This window comes from Leucoraja erinacea, chromosome 6, assembly GCF_028641065.1.
Source record: "Leucoraja erinacea ecotype New England chromosome 6, Leri_hhj_1, whole genome shotgun sequence".
In the NCBI taxonomy this organism is placed as follows: domain Eukaryota; kingdom Metazoa; phylum Chordata; class Chondrichthyes; order Rajiformes; family Rajidae; genus Leucoraja; species Leucoraja erinaceus.
The window spans coordinates 11,160,607-11,179,189 of record NC_073382.1 but is presented as its reverse complement, the minus strand read 5'-3'; the positions used below and the strand labels follow the sequence as shown (position 1 = coordinate 11,179,189).

Genomic DNA, 18,583 nt, shown 5'->3' with positions numbered 1-18,583 from the left:
GACCACAAGCAGGAGCTGATTAGATGGCTTTGTTTATTGTCATGTGTACTGCGGTACAGTTAAAGGCTTTTTGATTGTATGCTATTCAGTCAGTGGGAAGACTATACATGATTACAATCAAGCCGTCCTCAGTGTACAGATACAGGATAAATGTTTTGTGCAAGGAAAAGTCTGATTAAAGATAGTCAGAGGGTCTCCAATGAGGTGGATGGTAGGTCCGGTCCGCTCTCTAGTTGGTATTAGGATGGTTCAGTTGCCTGATGGGAAGTTCCTGTATCTGGAGGTGTGCATTTTCACACTTCTGTACTTCGTACCTGATGGGAAAGGAGTGAAGAGGGAGTGTCCGGGGTGAGACTCGTCCTTGATTCTGCTGGCGCCCTTGCCAAGGCAGTGTGAAATGTAGATGGAGGCAATGGAAAAGACGTTGGTTTGCATGATGGTCTGGGCTGCGTACACAATTCACTGCAATTTCTTGTGATCTTGGTTGGAACTGTTCCCAACCGATTCTGTGATGCATCCCGATAAAATGCTTTTTACTGTGCATCTGCAGAAGTTGGTAAGAGTTGCTAGGGACATGCCCAACTTCATAAGCCTTCTTAGAGGCATTGGTGTGCTTTCTTAGCCACTGCTATAATATGGCTGGCCAGGACAAGCTGCTGGTGATATTTACTCCTATGTACTTGAGGCTTTCAACTATCTCTACTTCGGCGCCGTTAATGTATACAATGGGTATATGTACCGCTTCCCTTCTTGAAGTCGCTCACGATCTCCTTTGCCTTGCTGACATTGAGGGAAAGGTTGTTGTCTTGGCACCAGGTTACGAGATTCTCAATCTCCATCCTGTACTCCATCTCATTTGATATCTGGCCCACTTCGGTGGTGTTATCTGCAAATGAGTAAATTGAGTTTGTACATGGATCCACAGTCGTGGGTGTATAAGGAGTTAGCAGGGGGCTGAGAACGCATCCTTGGGCACATGAGTGTTGAGGATTATCATTGAGGATGATCAGTTACCAATCTTCACTGATTCTGTTGGTCAGGAAGTCGAGGATCCAGTTGCACAGGTGAATGGTGATTCCAAGTTCCACGAGGTTGGAGATGAGCTTGGATGGGATAATGTTATGGAGAGCAGTAGTCTATATAGTCTATGAACAGAAGTCTGACATAGGTGTCTGTCTTATCCAGTAGTATTCCAGGGATGAGTGCAGGGCCAGGGAGATGGCATCAGCCTGTTGTGGCGGTAGGCAAACTGCAGTGTGTCAAGGTTGTTTGGTAGATTGGACCTATTTTTCTATGTTTCTAATACATTCCATAACCAGCCTTTCAAAGCACTTCATGATGGTGAATATCAAGGTCACTGGACAGTAGTCATGTAGGCATCTTGGGTTTTTTTTGGCACCGGCATGATAGTGGTCTTCTTGAAGAAGGTGGGTTCCTCAGAACAGAAGTTAAAATGGCCATGAACACCCCCGCTAGTTGGTCCGCGTAGTTCCTGAGGATGTAGCCAAGAACTCTGTCCAGGCCAGTTGCTTTCCATGGGGTCACCCTCAGAAAGGCTGATTTAACTTCTGTAACAGTGACCCCTGGGAAGAGGCACATATGAGATGGATGGCCTTCTGCTCAAAACAAGTGTAGAATGCATTGTTCATCAGGTAGGGCCGCACTATCAACAGCGATGTTGCCTGACCCTTTTGTACCAGTTATAGTATCCAGACCTTGCCACAGTGACACCTGCGGGTGTCCGAATGAATATACTGGGACTCCTCCCGGTATTGTCTTTTGGCATTCTTGATGGATTTGCGAAGATCATAGTGAGCTTTCGTGTACCACTCGGGATCACTTGACTTGTATACAGCGGTCTTGGCCTTCACCTGGGAACGTACCTCAGGGTTCATTCATGGTTTTTGGTTTCCAGAAATGTGGTAAAAGGCATTTTTTAATGGATGTGTTGCAGTGGTCGAGGGTGTTCTGGCCCCTGGTCAGACAAGAGACATGCTGGTAGTACTTTGGTAGTGTGCCCCTGAGGTTGGCTAAGATAGGCCCATCTGGCTTTAAGTTCATTCAGCGTGTTTCCATAGATTGTACATTAGCCAGTAGTATTGTAGGGAGAGGGGTCCATATGGAATAAAATGATAATTTTAAAGCTAATTTCATTTGTTACCCTTATGATTCATCAGAAAATAAAAGATGCTGGGTTGGATTTGAACCCAGTCTCGGGAGGTGAAAAGTACAAGTTCCCCAGTCTCTTTCAAGTTTATTAAATAGGATTCTGCAGAGACATTAAAAGAATCATCTGTTAACTGCATTGCATTGCTAATGTAGTTTTCACAATCTACTTACATTGCAGAAGTATCAATTGTGGTAAAAATGCTTAAAAATGTATTTGGAAAAAATACTCTATAGCATGGTTAACATTATCTTATTGATGTAAAAATAGTTAAAACAAAAAGGAAAAAACAAACCATTTGCAAGTAAACCATACATCAACATCCATTGAGTATTTGTATCAGAATGTAGTTTCTATTTAAAGTCTCCTATACTTAATACCAAAGATATGATATTGAACTAAACACATCTTTTTTCAAGAAAATTGTACCAAAAGCTTTTGAGTCTAGAATTTGATTTTATTTTCTCTGTGCATAGAAGGTTGGCATTGTTTAAGCTGTTTAAAATGCTATCGACGAGACTTGGCATGATATCCACTGGACCTAGATATGGCAAGACCCTGTGGAAATTATATTCCCAAGTCTATACATTAATTAAAGATCTGTTGAATCCATTCAGAAGTGAACTGTTGTCTAGACAGCCGCACATATAAAATTCTTTAATTCTTTAAAAGAATGGAAGTTTGAGTCATTGACATGACTAAGGTTGAACAGGAGCTGAGTCATAAAATACTTAATGCTATCTCTAGTACTTCCCACTGTTGTGGTGGTGTTAATGGAGACCCCATTTCCATTCAAAGCACCTTTTCTTTTCAACATGACAAATATTAGTTTGATGAGAACATCTACTCCTTTTGTTCTCTGTTCACTCCATGGTGTTTACCAAATACACACGATCAGATAAAGAAGTATTTTGCTTGCTGAAGGATGTTCTAATTGAGAGCTGTATGTGTATTTGAAATTATCTCTTTAAATTTGGCTGATCCATTGTTTAAAATAAAATTAGAATTATGTTACCACAAATTTTATGGAATTATAATTTTGACTCAATAATTTCTGTAGAGTTTACTTTTATGCCAAGGACATTGAAGAATCCTTAGGAAATATTCCACTTGGCATAGATCAGTTTGGACAGTAAAAAGTGTCACTTTTGAGAATTGCTGTCCTTAAACAAGTACACTTCTTCTTGGCTCTTAAAGCACAATTTTTTGATTTGTGATGCTAACCAAATTTTAAAAGCATTTCGCATAAACACAATTCTGTTTTTAATTGCTCGTTTCTTAACAATCAGGATATAGAAACATAGAAACATAGAAAATAGGTGCAGGAGTAGGCCATTCGGCCCTTCGAGCCTGCACCGCCATGCAATATGATCATGGCTGATCATCCAACTCAGTATCCTATACCTGCTTTCTCTCCATACCCCCTGATCCCTTTAGCCACAAGGGCAACATATAACTCCCTCTTAAATATAGCCAATGAACTGGCCTCAACTACCTTCTGTGGCAGAGAATAGTAAGATTAAACGAGAACTTACCAGTTTGAAGTTTGATCTGTATTTTATGAGGAGTTACGATGAGGGATTTCGTGAAGAACCCCGCTTCCACGCATGCGTGTCATTCTTCAAAGCAGCGGTGTGAGGTCACAGGAACCTATAATGATCTAACATAGTAAGATTATCAAAGAGATACCAGTTTTTGATATGATCATAAGAGGGTGGGAGCGGAGGGCACGAAATCCCTCATCGTAACTCCTCATAAAATACAGATCAAACTTCAAACTGGTAAGTTCTCGTTTAATCTTACTATTTTACTTCGGAGTCACGTGAGTGACTTCGTGAAGATTTCAAAGCTCTGTGACCTCATGCCGTGGAACGAGTCCATGCTTCACAACTGCCTTGGGTATTGGGAGAGAGCATCATTAGTAATTTTAAAACACAATTATACAAAGAGTTGTGTGGTAAATGAAAAAAATTATATAACATTTTTTAAAGAGAATCATAGCCCTGTAACCTTTCGGGCAATTATTTTGTTGGACATAAAATGTCTTCTTAATACGAATGATGGCTCCAAAATTTAACTGGTTTATTATAAAAACCTGTGGAAAACCCCTTTTTGAATGACCATCCTGCCATTCTGAGGATTTGGTCTGTGGGTACCTGTACAAATTTTTGCTGCGGATGTTGCTGCAGCCCTGGTGGAATGAGAGTTAAAACATTAGTGTCATTTTTAGGACCTATTTGAGCCACCTAATATAGTTTGAGTCGTGACCCTTTCATGCGGTTTCTTTTAAGAGATAAACAACTCCATTTTCTGACCTCGAATGTTCTTAGTATATTCCATATATTGTTAGATGTGTCTTGCTATACACCGTCGTTTGCCATATGGGTGTACCATAAATTCAAACACTTGACCCGAGGAAACCCGATCTGTTTTCTTTTATTAAATCCTGAATGCCTCACCGTTGCCAGGTGGCAGATGTCTGGCCAGTGTCTGTAAATTTTTTCCCTGTTGGCGTTTGTGGCCAGACATATAGTAATACTATTGCCATCCTGGATCCAAGTCTACCCATGTTTGACTTGGTTAAAGTAATCAGCCACCATGTCCAGCAGAGTCCCTGCTGTGTTAGGATCATGGGATGCTGTATTACCAGGCTCTGGCCCATCAGGGTCCTGCCTACTCTTTTTTATAGAGTCAGAGATCTCTAGGGTCCCGCACGGGGTACCCATGTGGGGCTTAACTGCTGCCCACTTGTCTTTTGTTCTGCGGACCCCTCTTGCAAGTCAACCCAGAACTGACCCACAGTGCTCCCCTCTGATGGGGTAGAAGCATTGTGCAGCCCTCAAAGAGGTACTGCTGTGGGTTTATCACGTTGGAGCAAGGCTCCATACACCGCTTCTTCCCGCTCCAGCCCTCTCAGCGCTGGTTGCCGGCGGTTTTATGCAAAGTCGGACCCTTCTGAGTCCACTACCTTGTTTGATTTGTGTCTAGCCTACCGCTCGGTCACCTGGATCTGGCCGGTGCGGGGCCGACATCGGGCACCGCTGATCCCACTACGGTTGATCCAAGTGCCGCTGGCTGCTGCTGGCTGCCCCCTGTTCCACGGTCCTCCTTCTCCAGCTTGTCCTTCCTTCTGTGGAGTGGATATGGCCGGTGTGGAGGATAAACTGGCACAGCTGATTCCATCTATTCCTTTAACCCGGCTCCAACGCTCTCAGCGCTCCTGGCTGCTCCTTTATCTTAGACCCGTGGGACCCACCCCCGTACTGACGGTACTGGTCCCTTGCGGTCGTTGCAGCCGGTCAACCCCACTCTAATGCCCTCAATTCTGGGCACTCCTACTTATATGGTCCTTAGCTAAGGAACATATAAGACATTAAAACTGATGATAACAGCTATTATAGATTTTATTTAATATATGGTCCCTAGAAAGGGACGTATCAATATTAAACTGATAAGGACAGATTACACCTGGTCACTCACATATCCCTTTATAGGCAGCCATCAACTGCCAAGTTTTGCTCTGAAAATGAATTTTCTCACCGTGCTGGAGCGAAGTTGGGCACAGGTGTTTTCCTCCTCCGGGAATTGAAGCCCATGCTGCTCCTGCCGTTGCCAGCTATGCCGTTACTTGCGCTCCTGCAGCTGTCAGTGTCAGTTTGCTGCCCGTACTCCTGCAGCTGCCCGTAACTCCTGCAGCTGCCCGTGCTCCTGCAGCTGCCGGCTGCCACTGCTGCTGCTGCTGCTGCCGACTGCCGCTGCTGCTGCTGCTGCCGCTCCTCCGCGGTTCTCCCGCCGGCATTCTGCAGCTTACATGGACCCGGTCCATGTCTGCACCTAGAAGGTAAGTTGAAGGAAACGCAGGGTCTCTTACCTGCTGTTCCCGACTTTCCTTCTCCCGCTGGTGACCGACGTTCCCTCCGTTGCGGGTTGGAGCCGCTCGGACCAAACCCCGGTGTTCACGGGCCTGGTCCTTCGCGGCAGTTCCGCAGCCGGTAACCCCGGCTGTTCCTATAGATCCCCTGGCCCTTACCTTGTGAAGAAGGTTTTCAGCCCGGACGTCCCGTTCCGACTCCATAAGTGCCGCTGCACTCGCTGAGTGTTTCGAGCCCCGGTACCGCTGGTCCATGCTGTCTGTCCCGCAGCCTCTGTGCTGGCTGCTACCGACTGGTCCCAAGTCAGTCTCGCTTGAGACTGGCATACGGGACCTCTTTACTTTGCTTCCCGCCCGGCCGAGAGGTGAATTTTGCCGGTGCGGGAGCAAAGTCGGGCTCAGGTTGTTCCCCTCCAGGGAACTCGTGCTGCTGCTGCTGCTGGCTGCTCGCCCTCCACGGGTCTCCCCGCAAGCTTTCCGCAGCCACCTAAAAGTAAGTAGTAAAAGAGGGAAAACGCAGAGTCTCTTACCTGCTGTTCCCGACTTTCAAATTCTCCCGCTTGGGGAACGCCGTTCCCCCCTGTGTGACTCGTTGCAATGCGTGTAGCGATATGACACGCATGCGTGGAAGCGGGGTTCTTCACGAAGTCACTCACGTGACTCCGAAGTAAAATTCCAGAGATTCACCACTCTCTGTGTTATCAAGTGTTATTTGGATCCACAATAATATTCATAAGAATTTTTTTGGATTTAGTCAACTGAAATATATATTTTTCACATTTTGGATCCACGAAGTGCAGCTGCTCTAATTATCTAATGTTAGAAAGCTACAAACAGCAGAAGTGTGTGCTTAATACTTTTCTCAATGATGTGACTCTTTGTGGATGCCATATTGACTTCAGTGCCTCAGTGCTTCAGTGCCTCAGGCTGGACAATGGAACAATTATTAGTTTCTCACTCCTCTGGTTCCCATCCAGTGACCTCCCCTCCTAAGACTGTGTGTGATTTTGAGTGAGGCCAAGATTATGCTCAGTAATGATACTCTCCACAGCCAGCCTAGCCAGCTGACCTCCTGTGTGACATGTTAGAAGATCTCCAGAACAGGTTCCCAGTAAAAGTGGGAGGGGAGAGGAATAATTAGAAAAAATAAAAAAAGAGATTATAAATTAAGAAAATTAAAATGAGATTATTACTATTTTGCTGAGCATTGATCTAGAACTGTTTTGTTTGTAGACCTTATAGAAACCAATATAGTGGCAGAGTAATAAAATATGAACTAAAGTATGTAAGAAGGTTCCCGATCCGAAACATCACCTATTTTTTCTCGCGAGATGCTGCCTGACCTGTTGAGTTATTCCAGCACTTTGTGTCTATCTTTATGTATGTGAACATGCGATTATTTCACATTGCTGTACTTTCCTGAAACAAAGAGAGAGCAGCAAATTTACTGGCATTTATAAATAGTATTGGCTAGTCGTGAATTCATTGAATGCAATAGTACTATTCATCAGTTCCAAAAAATTTGACTTAATACTTCGTAAATCTTGAGATATTAAGGTGCATTTCTCCAACCTGCATTTAAAGAAATGTCATTTTGTGTATGGAGTTGTCTGTTTCAAGCTAATTAGCCACAAATGTCATATTGCACGGTAGGGTATTTAACTCAACATCTATTAATGGTCAGAGCTAAATGGAGGTCACACATTACTCTCGGAATTAACCGGTCGTGGGCTGTGTGTGATCTTTTACTGGAATGCATTCAAGTATGCTTTGAACATTTGTCTTTTTAGCTAATGACTTCTGCGTAGTTATCTACCAAACTTCCAACAAATGAGCATCTGTTGAAGCAAGCTTTCCAAAATAAATTGCAATAAAAATCAATTATATTTGCTTTTGTTTCATGGTAAGAATCTCAAAATACTTCACTTTGCAAAGGCAGCATCTGTTGTCTTCTGTGCCCTAATGTGAAGAACACCTCTGTTTTACTTTAAGATGCTTCTTTAAACCCACCCATTTGCCTGGGGTTTTGTGTGGCCCAGTGTCAAAGTCTGTTTATTGTTTCCCCCACAAAGCCGCTTGGGACATTTTACCACATTTTAAAAAAGCTGTAAAATGCAAACTGTTGTTTTGTAGCGCGCAGTACGTTCCACAAACCCCAATTATGTGAGTGGCCCCTTACTTCATTAATAATTGTTTTAGTTCATTGAAGGAGTAATGTTATCCAAGGCTCTGGAATAAATGCTCGCTCTCCTTTTATTACTACTGTAAAGTCTTAGGTTCCCGTGAAGTCTTTGGTGTTGGTCTGAAACATGAAATGAAAAAGTGGGAACATTTAAATACCTAAACAAAAATTAAAATATCTCAAAACATGCAATATATCCTCAGCACTGTACTATTGAATTGAATAGCTGATCAGCAGAGAATATTGTCAGAAATCATATATTCCTCCTATGTCACTGTTCCATCTAACAACCATAGTCAGTAAATACTCTATCTATTCTCAATCATAGTTTGTCAGTCTTTACTTTACACTGCCAGCTGTCACTGAGTTAACTGGCAACTTATGGTGTTGTAATACATTTTTTCAACTGTTGGTTGTTAGTCCAGTATTTAAGAGAGTTAGATAGAGTTCTAGGGGCTAGTGTAGTCAAGGGATATGGGGAGAAGGCAGGCACGGGTTATTGATAGGGGATGATCAGCCATGATCACAATGAATGGCGGTGCTGGCTCGAAGGGCCGAATGGCCTCCTCCTGCACCTATTTTCTATGTTTCTATGTTTCTATGTTTCCAGTAGAACCAAAATTACAAAGCTGGTCTTTTGAGTAATCTCTCTATTTATCTGAAATGATTGATATATTTATTATTACAACATTGAATGGGGCCTTTCGGCCCTTGGAGTCGATGCCAGTTCTCAATCCATCCATCGATTCCATTTGCCCCCATTTAAAGTGCGGTATTCTTAGTATGCCTGTAAAGTATTCTCTTCCACATACACATTAACTCCAACCTAATTCTTCTGTTACCCCACAACTTTAAGGGATAATTTACAGCAGTCAATCCAACTAGCACGTCTCGGAGTTGTGGAGGGAATAGAAACATAAATAAATACACCATGAGTATAGGCCCTTCGGCCCACTGAATCCACGCCAACTATTAAGCATCAATTTTTACTCTTGGCCTATTCCGGCCCATTTTATTCTCCTCACATTCCCACCAGCTTCCCCCATGATCTTACCTCTTATCTATCTACACACTCGGAATAATGTACAGAGGCCAATTAACCTACCAAATTGCTTTTTTTTAGGGATGTGAGGAAAAAACTGCAGCACCTGTGGGAAACTCAAACAGCCATATGGAGAACATGAATTCGCTGCACAGATAACACCAGAAGTCAAAATTGAATCCAGGCCCCTAGTGCTACAATGTGGCATCTCTAATTGTGCTCCATGATGCAGCTCTTGGCATAACATATCAGTTTGATTTAAGTGCAAAACATAACAATTCATGAAATCACCTTTTTAGATGCAGTTTTATTTATGCAAATGTAGCATCCTTAAAAATGATTAATTCTGGCAAGAACCCCAAATGAATTTCAGTTTACAAACATTCTGTTATTCCATCAGCAGGAACAAAAGTCACCAGCTTGTTGGACAAGGATTTATATAATATTTGATTTGGCAGAAAAAAAATCTGTATATACCACTGTAATGGCGTAAAGGATTGATCCTTGCACATTTGTTTGTTTTCTTATATTTTCTGACCTTTTATGACGGTGCTTTCTGGATGTGATGTGATTGGTATCAAAATACACAAACCTATGTTTCAGCAAAGGAAATGTGAGCAATTAATGCAAGTTTGTAATTTGGTTCAGTTAAAAACTTTTATTATATAGTATAATTTTCTCTGGGTAATTACATATTTTGAAATAGAGGTCAGAATTGATTCCAGCCCATAAATGATGCTTCCTCACTGAGATGATGAATCTTTGCACTGTGAAACAAAATATAAATCAAAGTAAAGTGGGACTAGTGTAGCTGAGACACACTGGTCAGTGTGGGGAAGTTGGACCGAAGGGCCTGTTTCCACGCTCTATGACTCTATGGCTCAAGAATAATAAATGTAAAAAAAAAGATGCATCTCAAAGCTAGCAGAATTATTTATTAATAAACTATTAGCTGGTTTTATATATTTTTGAGATTTTGGTGTTATTTAAAATAATCTATAGTATGTTTTTCAGAGAGCGGAAAGATTCACATTGCATCAGAGCTATTGAGATTTTGACTTTATTAGATTTACAACCAATCTAGGTTTGCTGTTACTGCACCTCTGCATTGACTCATTAGGGACATTTCTGTTATTTTAATTGTGTTGTAAATACAAAATTAAGTATTTGATGTAACTTTTACGTAAAAGGTTTGAATGATGGACAATTATGGATTCAAAGCATTTGATCACTTCACAACCACTTAAAACATAATGCACCTTCTTTAATCTTTAAAAAAAAGGTTCCAACCCTCCCCCGAAAGTGATCTGTCAACTAAGACTCTAATGCTGCTTGTGCTTGGTACTTGTGCAGGTTTATTTACGGGTTTAAACAGGGCACATTTAAACAGACTATTTGACACTGGGAGTTATCCCAGCCAAGATCAATAGTATGTTAATCTGATATCAGTGTTTGTACACTTAGTATCCTGAATCACTGAGCAGTAATCAGGCTGAGTGGCTTTTGTGTCTCCCTGCCGAATGTCTTGTTGGACTGCTTTTAGATAAACACAATTTTTCCTCCGCTCGTTTCACACAATTGTTCTTTCTGTGTTGGTTGACTTGACATCTTCCTGCCTGGTGTAGGCTTGCCGAGGTTAATTATATTGCTCTCCCCCTCCCTCCTGCTGCTCTGGCTGAGCACAGATAGGTTGCAAGCCAAGGATTTTGTTGGTCATGCGATTCGGTGAGAGCTGCAGGCGAACACTTGAGAAATTTCCCTGGGAATACGTCATTGCTAAATGACATAAAAATTAAAGGTAACATCTCACCTCCACGCTCCTGATATGGAGCCTCACTCACCGGGATCACGTAATAAGGCCATTGGAAGGGCACAGGTCTCAATTTACAATGGAAAAATTATGGGTACTGTCTGTTCAATGTTTTGATAGACCCTTGAGACAAGAGCAACACGAGAGAAACAAAATTACTCTGCAATGTCAATGTTATTTGCAGAACATTTAGCTAGTACCTCCAGCTTGCCACTAGTATGCAGAACTGTTATAGGAATCTTTGCAAGAACTGTACCGAAGTAAATGCTTGTACTTTGTGTAGGATACTGTCAGTCATTGAAACAATGTTCTTGTTTTTGCATACATTCATGTAATTACAATGGGTATGTCATAGATTTGAGATACAAAGTCGTGCAGGATTTAACAAATTCTCCATTTTTATTCGCAGAACAATGGGTCTTTGAATTGGTGTCAAAATCACAAGCAATGCTCAAAGGTGAGTGCATGAGAAACAAGAATTACAAAAAGGATGTATCGTGTAAGTATTTGCCATATTAAATTGCACCCAAATGCTAAATACTAAAAGGAGCAGAACACACAAACCAGACAGACATTCAGCTGAATCTAAATTGGCTCGCCTCCTCCTTCTCCTCCTCCCTTTTGCTGATGTTGGCTTTAAGAGCAGCCAGCTCCCGGACAAACATTTAAATGTGCGTACCGATGTAATGACTGTGGCCAGGCTGTCGGACTCTAGCAGAAAAGGACAGTCTGATCTCACCCAGTATTTAAACCGCTGCATTTCTCAGGAGAAGTCAGTGGTTTATGTGCTCGAGTGAGAGACGTCGTGGGTTCAAACCCACAACTAAAGATGGTGATCGTTGGTCAGTCTGAGTAACTAACTCCACATACACCGGGATTGAATGTGAAACATTGCTGGCCTGTGTAATCTGCTTCCACAACCTCGTAACCTATGAATTTTGATAGTTTTTTTGAACTAATAATGTTACCAGGATACGTTGTGGTATTTTTGAGATGTATAATGTATTGGTTAAAAAGAAGTGGTTATCAATTCAAATGATTGGAATTGATTTCTGCAGCAGCAGTGATCTACGCCAGTTCCTCTGTGCCTGGTACTTACTCAGTAAAGTGTTTACCACCTATTGTCCTGATCCTTGCTGACTCTTTGACCCCAATAGATCACACAGTAACAAAGCCTATATCTTCCTGGTCAGCTTGCGTTCAAAACCCCTGGTGAGAGGGGACAATATGCAGGCAATGCCCAAGGTCAGAATAACACTGAAAACTGCAGGCCTGGATTGTTCCTTTCACACAGATACAAAGGGGAGATCACCCTTCTCCAGCTTCAGAAGATTATTTCACTCAAAGCTGTGAAGAATGAGTGAAGACAAGCTGTCAGCTTTGTTTTCCTATCAGTTGTGTAGCAAAGCACATCCGTGACAACCATTGCTGGAGGTGTGATTGAATAACTCACCTCTTCACTTTGAGAAGTCCTGGTACTTGAGTGTAAAGAATGTATTATTTCATTCCGCTTTCTGTCATATTATATCAATATATATAAATAATATGGCAGAAAGCTGAAACACACATGCACACACACACACACATACACACACACACACACGTATATATAGATAGATAGAGAGGGGTGTGTGAAAATGACATATCAAAGCGGATGATGATAAGGAAATAACCTTACCCTTCTATATCTCAAGACTCCCTCTCCCCTGACTCTCAGTCTGAAGAAGGGTCTCGACCCCAAACGTCACCCATTCCTTCTCTCCAGAGATGTTAGCCGTCCCGCTGAGTTACTCAGCATTTTGTGTATATCTTCAGCTGTTAACCAGTATCTGCAGTTCCACAATATATTTAATGGATCTCTGCCACAAATTAGCTCACAGAACGGTGTTCAATTCAGCATTACATGATTGTACATGGACTTGCAGTGGAGCAAAACGTGACAGTAATTCCAGGTGGTTTCGCCTCGCACTGCTTATTTGGCTGGCACTTGACAATGTGTGCCATACTTTTGGTGTCGGGCTAGCATCAAGTTTCCAGTGCCATGCTCCCATTGGAATACTCCCATTACAGAACTTGTCCTGGGAGCACACTGCAGTGTCCCATCTTTATCTTTAATCTATGGTGCCCTCATTCCCCATGTATCAACACTTCCCTCCCCCCCACCCCCCCCCCCCCCACCCCCCCCCCTCTCCTCCCACCCTCCCCCCTCCTCCACGTGTCCACTGACCTCCCTCTTAATTTCCTGGGTTCCTGACCATGTTATATCTATAAAGTCTGAAGCCAGTGTATTTGCTTTGTGACACTCTAATCATTCCCTTGATTCTCTAATTCACACAGTCCCCCCAAATCCCAGTTGGAGACTCTAAACTCGCACACCATCAGTCCTACCTCAGCCAGTTCTCCAATTGACAATCCTACCTTGGGTTCCAGAGCTCAGGCTTTAACTAGAGTAAGTGTCCCCTTTGGGTCTGCACCCAGGTGGCCCATTTTCATCCCATGAAACCTGCAGTGTACATTCGTAACAAGGCCTTGGGGGTTATTGAAGTTTGCGTTGGTGGTCCCATGACTGACCCATTATTCAACCACCCAGCACACCCATTAGGTTGCACTAGAATTTATTTATCTGAAAATGAACTTTTCATCTAATTTAGAAAAAAATGCTATAATTTAATAATATGCATGAACTGCAACAAACTGTGGGAATGAAATGCAAAAATGCTAAGGGGTATGTAGACAAAAATGATTTGCTAACAATCAGTCACCGTGCTTGACAGTTTGCCTATGTTATGATATAAACAGAGAAATTGGAGCAATGGATATTTGTTTCACTTTTTCTATGGTTTGACTTCAGAATTAAGGGACAGAAGTTTAGGGGTAATATGAGGGGGAACTTCTTTACTCAGAGAGTGGTAGCGGTGTGGAATGAGCTCCCAGTGGAAGTGGTGGAGGCAGGTTCATTGGTATCATTTAAAAATAAATTGGATAGGCATATGGATGAGAAGGGAATGGAGGGCTATGGTACGAGTGCAGGCAGGTGGGACTAAGGGGAAAAAAATTTGTTCGGCACGGACTTGTAGGGCCGAGATGGCCTGTTTCCGTGCTGTAATTGTTATATGGTTATATGGTTATATGGTTAACCTGTTTAAATATTTTGATGTTTATACAGTGCCCTCCATAATGTTTGGGACAAAGACCCATCATTTATATATTTGCCTCTGTACTCCACAATTTGAGATTTGTAAAAGGAAAAAAACGAATCACATGTGGTTAAAGTGCACATTGTCAGATTTTATTAAAGGCCATTTTTATACATTTTGGTTTCACCACGTAGAAATTACAGCTTGCTTATACATAGTCATTCTCCCCACACCACCCCATAATGTTTGGGACAGATGGCTTCACAGGCGTTTGTAATTGCTCAGGTGTGGTTAATTGCCTCCTTAATGCAGGTATAAGAGAGCCCTCATCACCTAATCTTTCCTCCAGTCTTTCCATCACCTTTGGAAACTTTTATTGCTGTTTATCAACATGAGGACCAAAGTTGTGTCAATGAATGTCAAAGAAGCCATTATGAGACCGAGAAACAAGAATATAACTGTTAGAGACATCAGCCAAACCTTAGGCTTACCAAAATCAAACTGTTTGGAACATCATTAAGAAGAAAGAGAGCATTGGTGAGCTTACTAATCGCAAAGGGACTGGCAGGCCGAGGAAGACCTCCACAGCTGATGACAGAAGAATTCTCTCTGTAATAAAAAAAAATCCCCAAACACCTGTCCGACAGATCAGAAACACTCTTCAGGAGTCATAGAAACATAGAAAATAGGTGCAGGAGTAGGCCATTCGGCCCTTCGAGCCTGCACAAACGGTGTGATTTGTCAATGACCACTGTCTGCAGAAGACTTCATGAACAGAAATACAGAGGCTACACTGCAAGATGCAAACCACTGGTTTGCTGCAAAAATAGGATGGCCAGGTTACAGTTTGCCAAGAAGTACTTAAAAGACCAACCACAGTTCCGGAAAAAGGTCTTGTGGACAGATGAAATGAAGATTAACTTCTTCAGAGTGATGGCAAGAGCAAAGTATAGAAGAAAAAAGGGACTGCCCAAGATCCAAAGCATACCACCATCTATGAAACACGGTGGTAAGGTGTTATGGCCTGGGCATGTACGGCTGCTGAAGGTACTGGCCTACTTATCTTCCTTGATAAAACAACTGCTGATGGTAGTAGCATAATGAATACTGAAGTGTATAGACACATCCTATCTGCTCAAGTTCAAACAAATGCCTCAAAACTCTTTGGCCGGGGGTTCATTCTACAGCAAGAGGTTCACCTGCATCTCCTCCAACCTCATCTATTGCATCCGCTGCTCTAGATGTCAGCTGATCTACATCAGTGAGACCAAGCGGAGGCTGGGCGATCGTTTCGCCGAAAACTTCTGCTTGGTCCGCAATAACCAACCTGACCTCCCGGTGGCTCAGCACTTCAACTCCCCCTCCCATTCCGTATCCGACCTCTCTGTCCTGGGTCTCCTCCATGGCCAGAGTGAGCAACACTGGAAATTGGAGGAACAGCACCTCATATTCCGCTTGGGGAGTCTGCAATCTGCGGGCATGAACATTGAATTCTCCCAATTTTGTTAGCCCTTGCTGTCTCCTCCCCTTCCTCAGCCCTTGGGCTCCTCCTCCTTTTTTCCTTTCTTCTCCCCACCCCCATCAGTCTGAAGAAGGGTTTTTGCCCGAAACATTGCCTATTTCCTTCGCTCCAGAGATGCTGCTGCACCCGCTGAGTTTCTCCAGCATTTTTGTGTACCTTTGATTTTCCAGCATCTGCAGTTCATTCTTAAACACAATGATCCCAAGCTTACTGCTAAAGCAACAAAGACGTTTTTCAAAGATAAAAAATGGTAAATTCTTGAGTGGCAAAGTCAATTACCCGATCTGAACCCGGCACACGGCATTGGGGGTTCAGTATTGATGTGGATAGAGAACTGGCTGGCAAACAGGAAGCAAAGAGTAGGAGTAAACGGGTCCTTTTCACAATGGCGGGCAGTGATTAGTGGGGTACCGCAAGGCTCAGTGCTGGGACCCCAGCTATTTACAATATATATTAATGATCTGGATGAGGGAATTGAAGGCAATATCTCCAAGTTTGTGGATGACACTAAGCTGGGGGGCAGTGTTAGCTGTGAGGAGGATGCTAGGAGACTGCAAGGTGACTTGGATAGGCTGGGTGAGTGGGCAAATGTTTGGCAGATGCAGTATAATGTGGATAAATGTGAGGTTATCCATTTTGGTGGCAAAAACAGGAAAGCAGACTATTATCTAAATGGTGGCCGATTAGGAAAAGGGGATGCAGCGAGACCTGAGACCATCATTGAAAGTAGGCATGCAGGTGCAGCAGGCAGTGAAGAAAGCGAATGGTATGTTAGCTTTCATAGCAAAAGGATTTGAGTATAGGAGCAGGGAGGTTCTACTGCAGTTGTACAGGGTCTTGGTGAGACCACACCTGGAGTATTGCGTACAGTTTTGGTCTCAAAATCTGAGGAAGGACATTATTGCCATAGAGGGAGTGCAGAGAAGGTTCACCAGACTGATTCATGGGATGTCAGGACTGTCTTATGAAGAAAGACTGGATAGACTTGGTTTATACTCTCTAGAATTTAGGAGATTGAGAGGGGATCTTATAGAAACTTACAAAATTCTTAAGGGGTTGGACAGGCTAGATGCAGGAAGATTGTTCCCGATGTTGGGGAAGTCCAGGACTAGGGGTCACAGCTTAAGGATAAGGGGGAAATTCTTTAAAACCGAGATGAGAAAAACATTTTTCACACAGAGAGTGGTGAATCTCTGGAACTCTCTGCCACAGAGGGTAGTTGAGGCTAGGTCATTGGCTATATTTAAGAGGGAGTTAGATGTGGCCCTTGTGGCTAAGGGGATGAGGGGGTATGGAGAGAAGGCAGGTACGGGATACTGAGTTGGATATAACCATGATCATATTGAATTACAGCACAGAAACGAATGGCCAATGGCCTCTCGGCCCTACAAGTCCTATGCCGAATTGAACATTTTTTATGCTGAGTCCCACCTGAAGGGGACTGCCCCCAAAACAAGCCATAACCCTCCATACAGGCTTCTCATCCATATGCCTATCCAATTTATTTTTAAATGCATACTTCAACAGAATTGCATGCAAAGCCACAACAAATACTAAACTGGAACTTTCATTTACATGCCATTGCTGTGTGCCACCGCTACCACTCTATTATGTATAAAAGAAGTTCCCCGGTCAAATCAAAACCCTTAAACATCTGTCCCTATTAAAATCTGAAGTCACTGTAAACTCTTGTTTTTCTTTTACATCTTCCCTATTCTACAAAGGCAAATAAAAAATGCTGGGTGTCCACATCACTCTGTCTATCCCACTCATCTTTTAAAGACCATTGTATCAAGTCCCCCCTTAAAATTGTGCTGAAACTGTTAAGAAAGGGCAAGGGAAATCTGTGTTAATGCTTTTCGCAGTTATTTTGCAACCTATCGAATCTTTAACTTAGTCATTACTTATGAAACCCAGGCACCAAAGATTCTAGTAAAATCCTCTGTACTCTTTCTCTGTTCATTTACTTTTTGGAGCTGGGTTGGATGATCTGCCAAACATCATATTGAATATGTCGGTGCAGGCTCGAATGGAATATATGGCCTACTCCTGCACCTAATGTCTATGTTTCTATGAACCCAATTGAGCATACCTTTTAAATGCTGAAGAGGAAAACTGAAGGGGACTATCCCCCAAAACAAGCATAAGCTAAAGATGATTGCAATACAGGCCTGGCAGAGCATCACCAGAGAAGACACCCAGCAACTGGTGATGTTCATGAATCACAGACTTCAAGTAGTCATTGCATACAAAGGATATGCAACAAAATACTAAACATGACTACTTTCATTGACATGCCATTGCTGTGTGCCAAACCTTATTGTGCCCTGAAGATTCGGGATTATTTATGAATCCCAGCTGTAATTTCTACATGGTGAAATCAAAATAGTGGGAGAGTAAAATCAGAGGTCTGCCTTTATAAAAAGGATGTCTTTACAAGGAGATGCACTTTAAATTTCTTGTGATTTTTCTTTGGACATCAGTCTCAAATTGTGGAGTACAGAGGCCAGATAAATAATGATGGGTCTTACAGGTTAGGGGTTATCTAGAAGGCAGGTGAATGGGGTTAGGAGGGAGAGATAGATCAGCCATGATTGAATGGCGGAACAGACGATGGGCCTAATGGCCTAATTCTGCTCCTATCACTATGAACATGAACTTATTGAAAGAGATTATGTTGGTGTGTAATTGCTGCATGTACTTGTCATAGTGTTGGAACATATTTATTTCATACTTTCTCATAGATATAGTCAGACAGGTGGTTGAAAATGTAACACCTTAGGTTGTAGGTTATTGCTGAGGAAAGAGTCTGTTGTAGTGAAGAGCGTTATGATATATTTGTGTTGTCTTTG

At 42.5% G+C, this 18,583-nt stretch overlaps 1 protein-coding gene across 6 annotated transcripts in view; it reads left to right on the top strand.

Moving 5' to 3' along the window:
• LOC129697888 (anosmin-1) overlaps nucleotides 1–18,583 on the top strand; it is a 188,527-nt gene that overhangs the window by 16,630 nt on the left and 153,314 nt on the right. For all 6 annotated transcript variants that reach the window (XM_055636603.1, XM_055636601.1, XM_055636605.1 and 3 more), the window contains exon 2: nucleotides 11,482–11,529. In XM_055636603.1, the coding sequence (XP_055492578.1) occupies nucleotides 11,482–11,529 (48 nt within the window). The remainder of the gene's footprint in view (nucleotides 1–11,481; nucleotides 11,530–18,583) is intronic.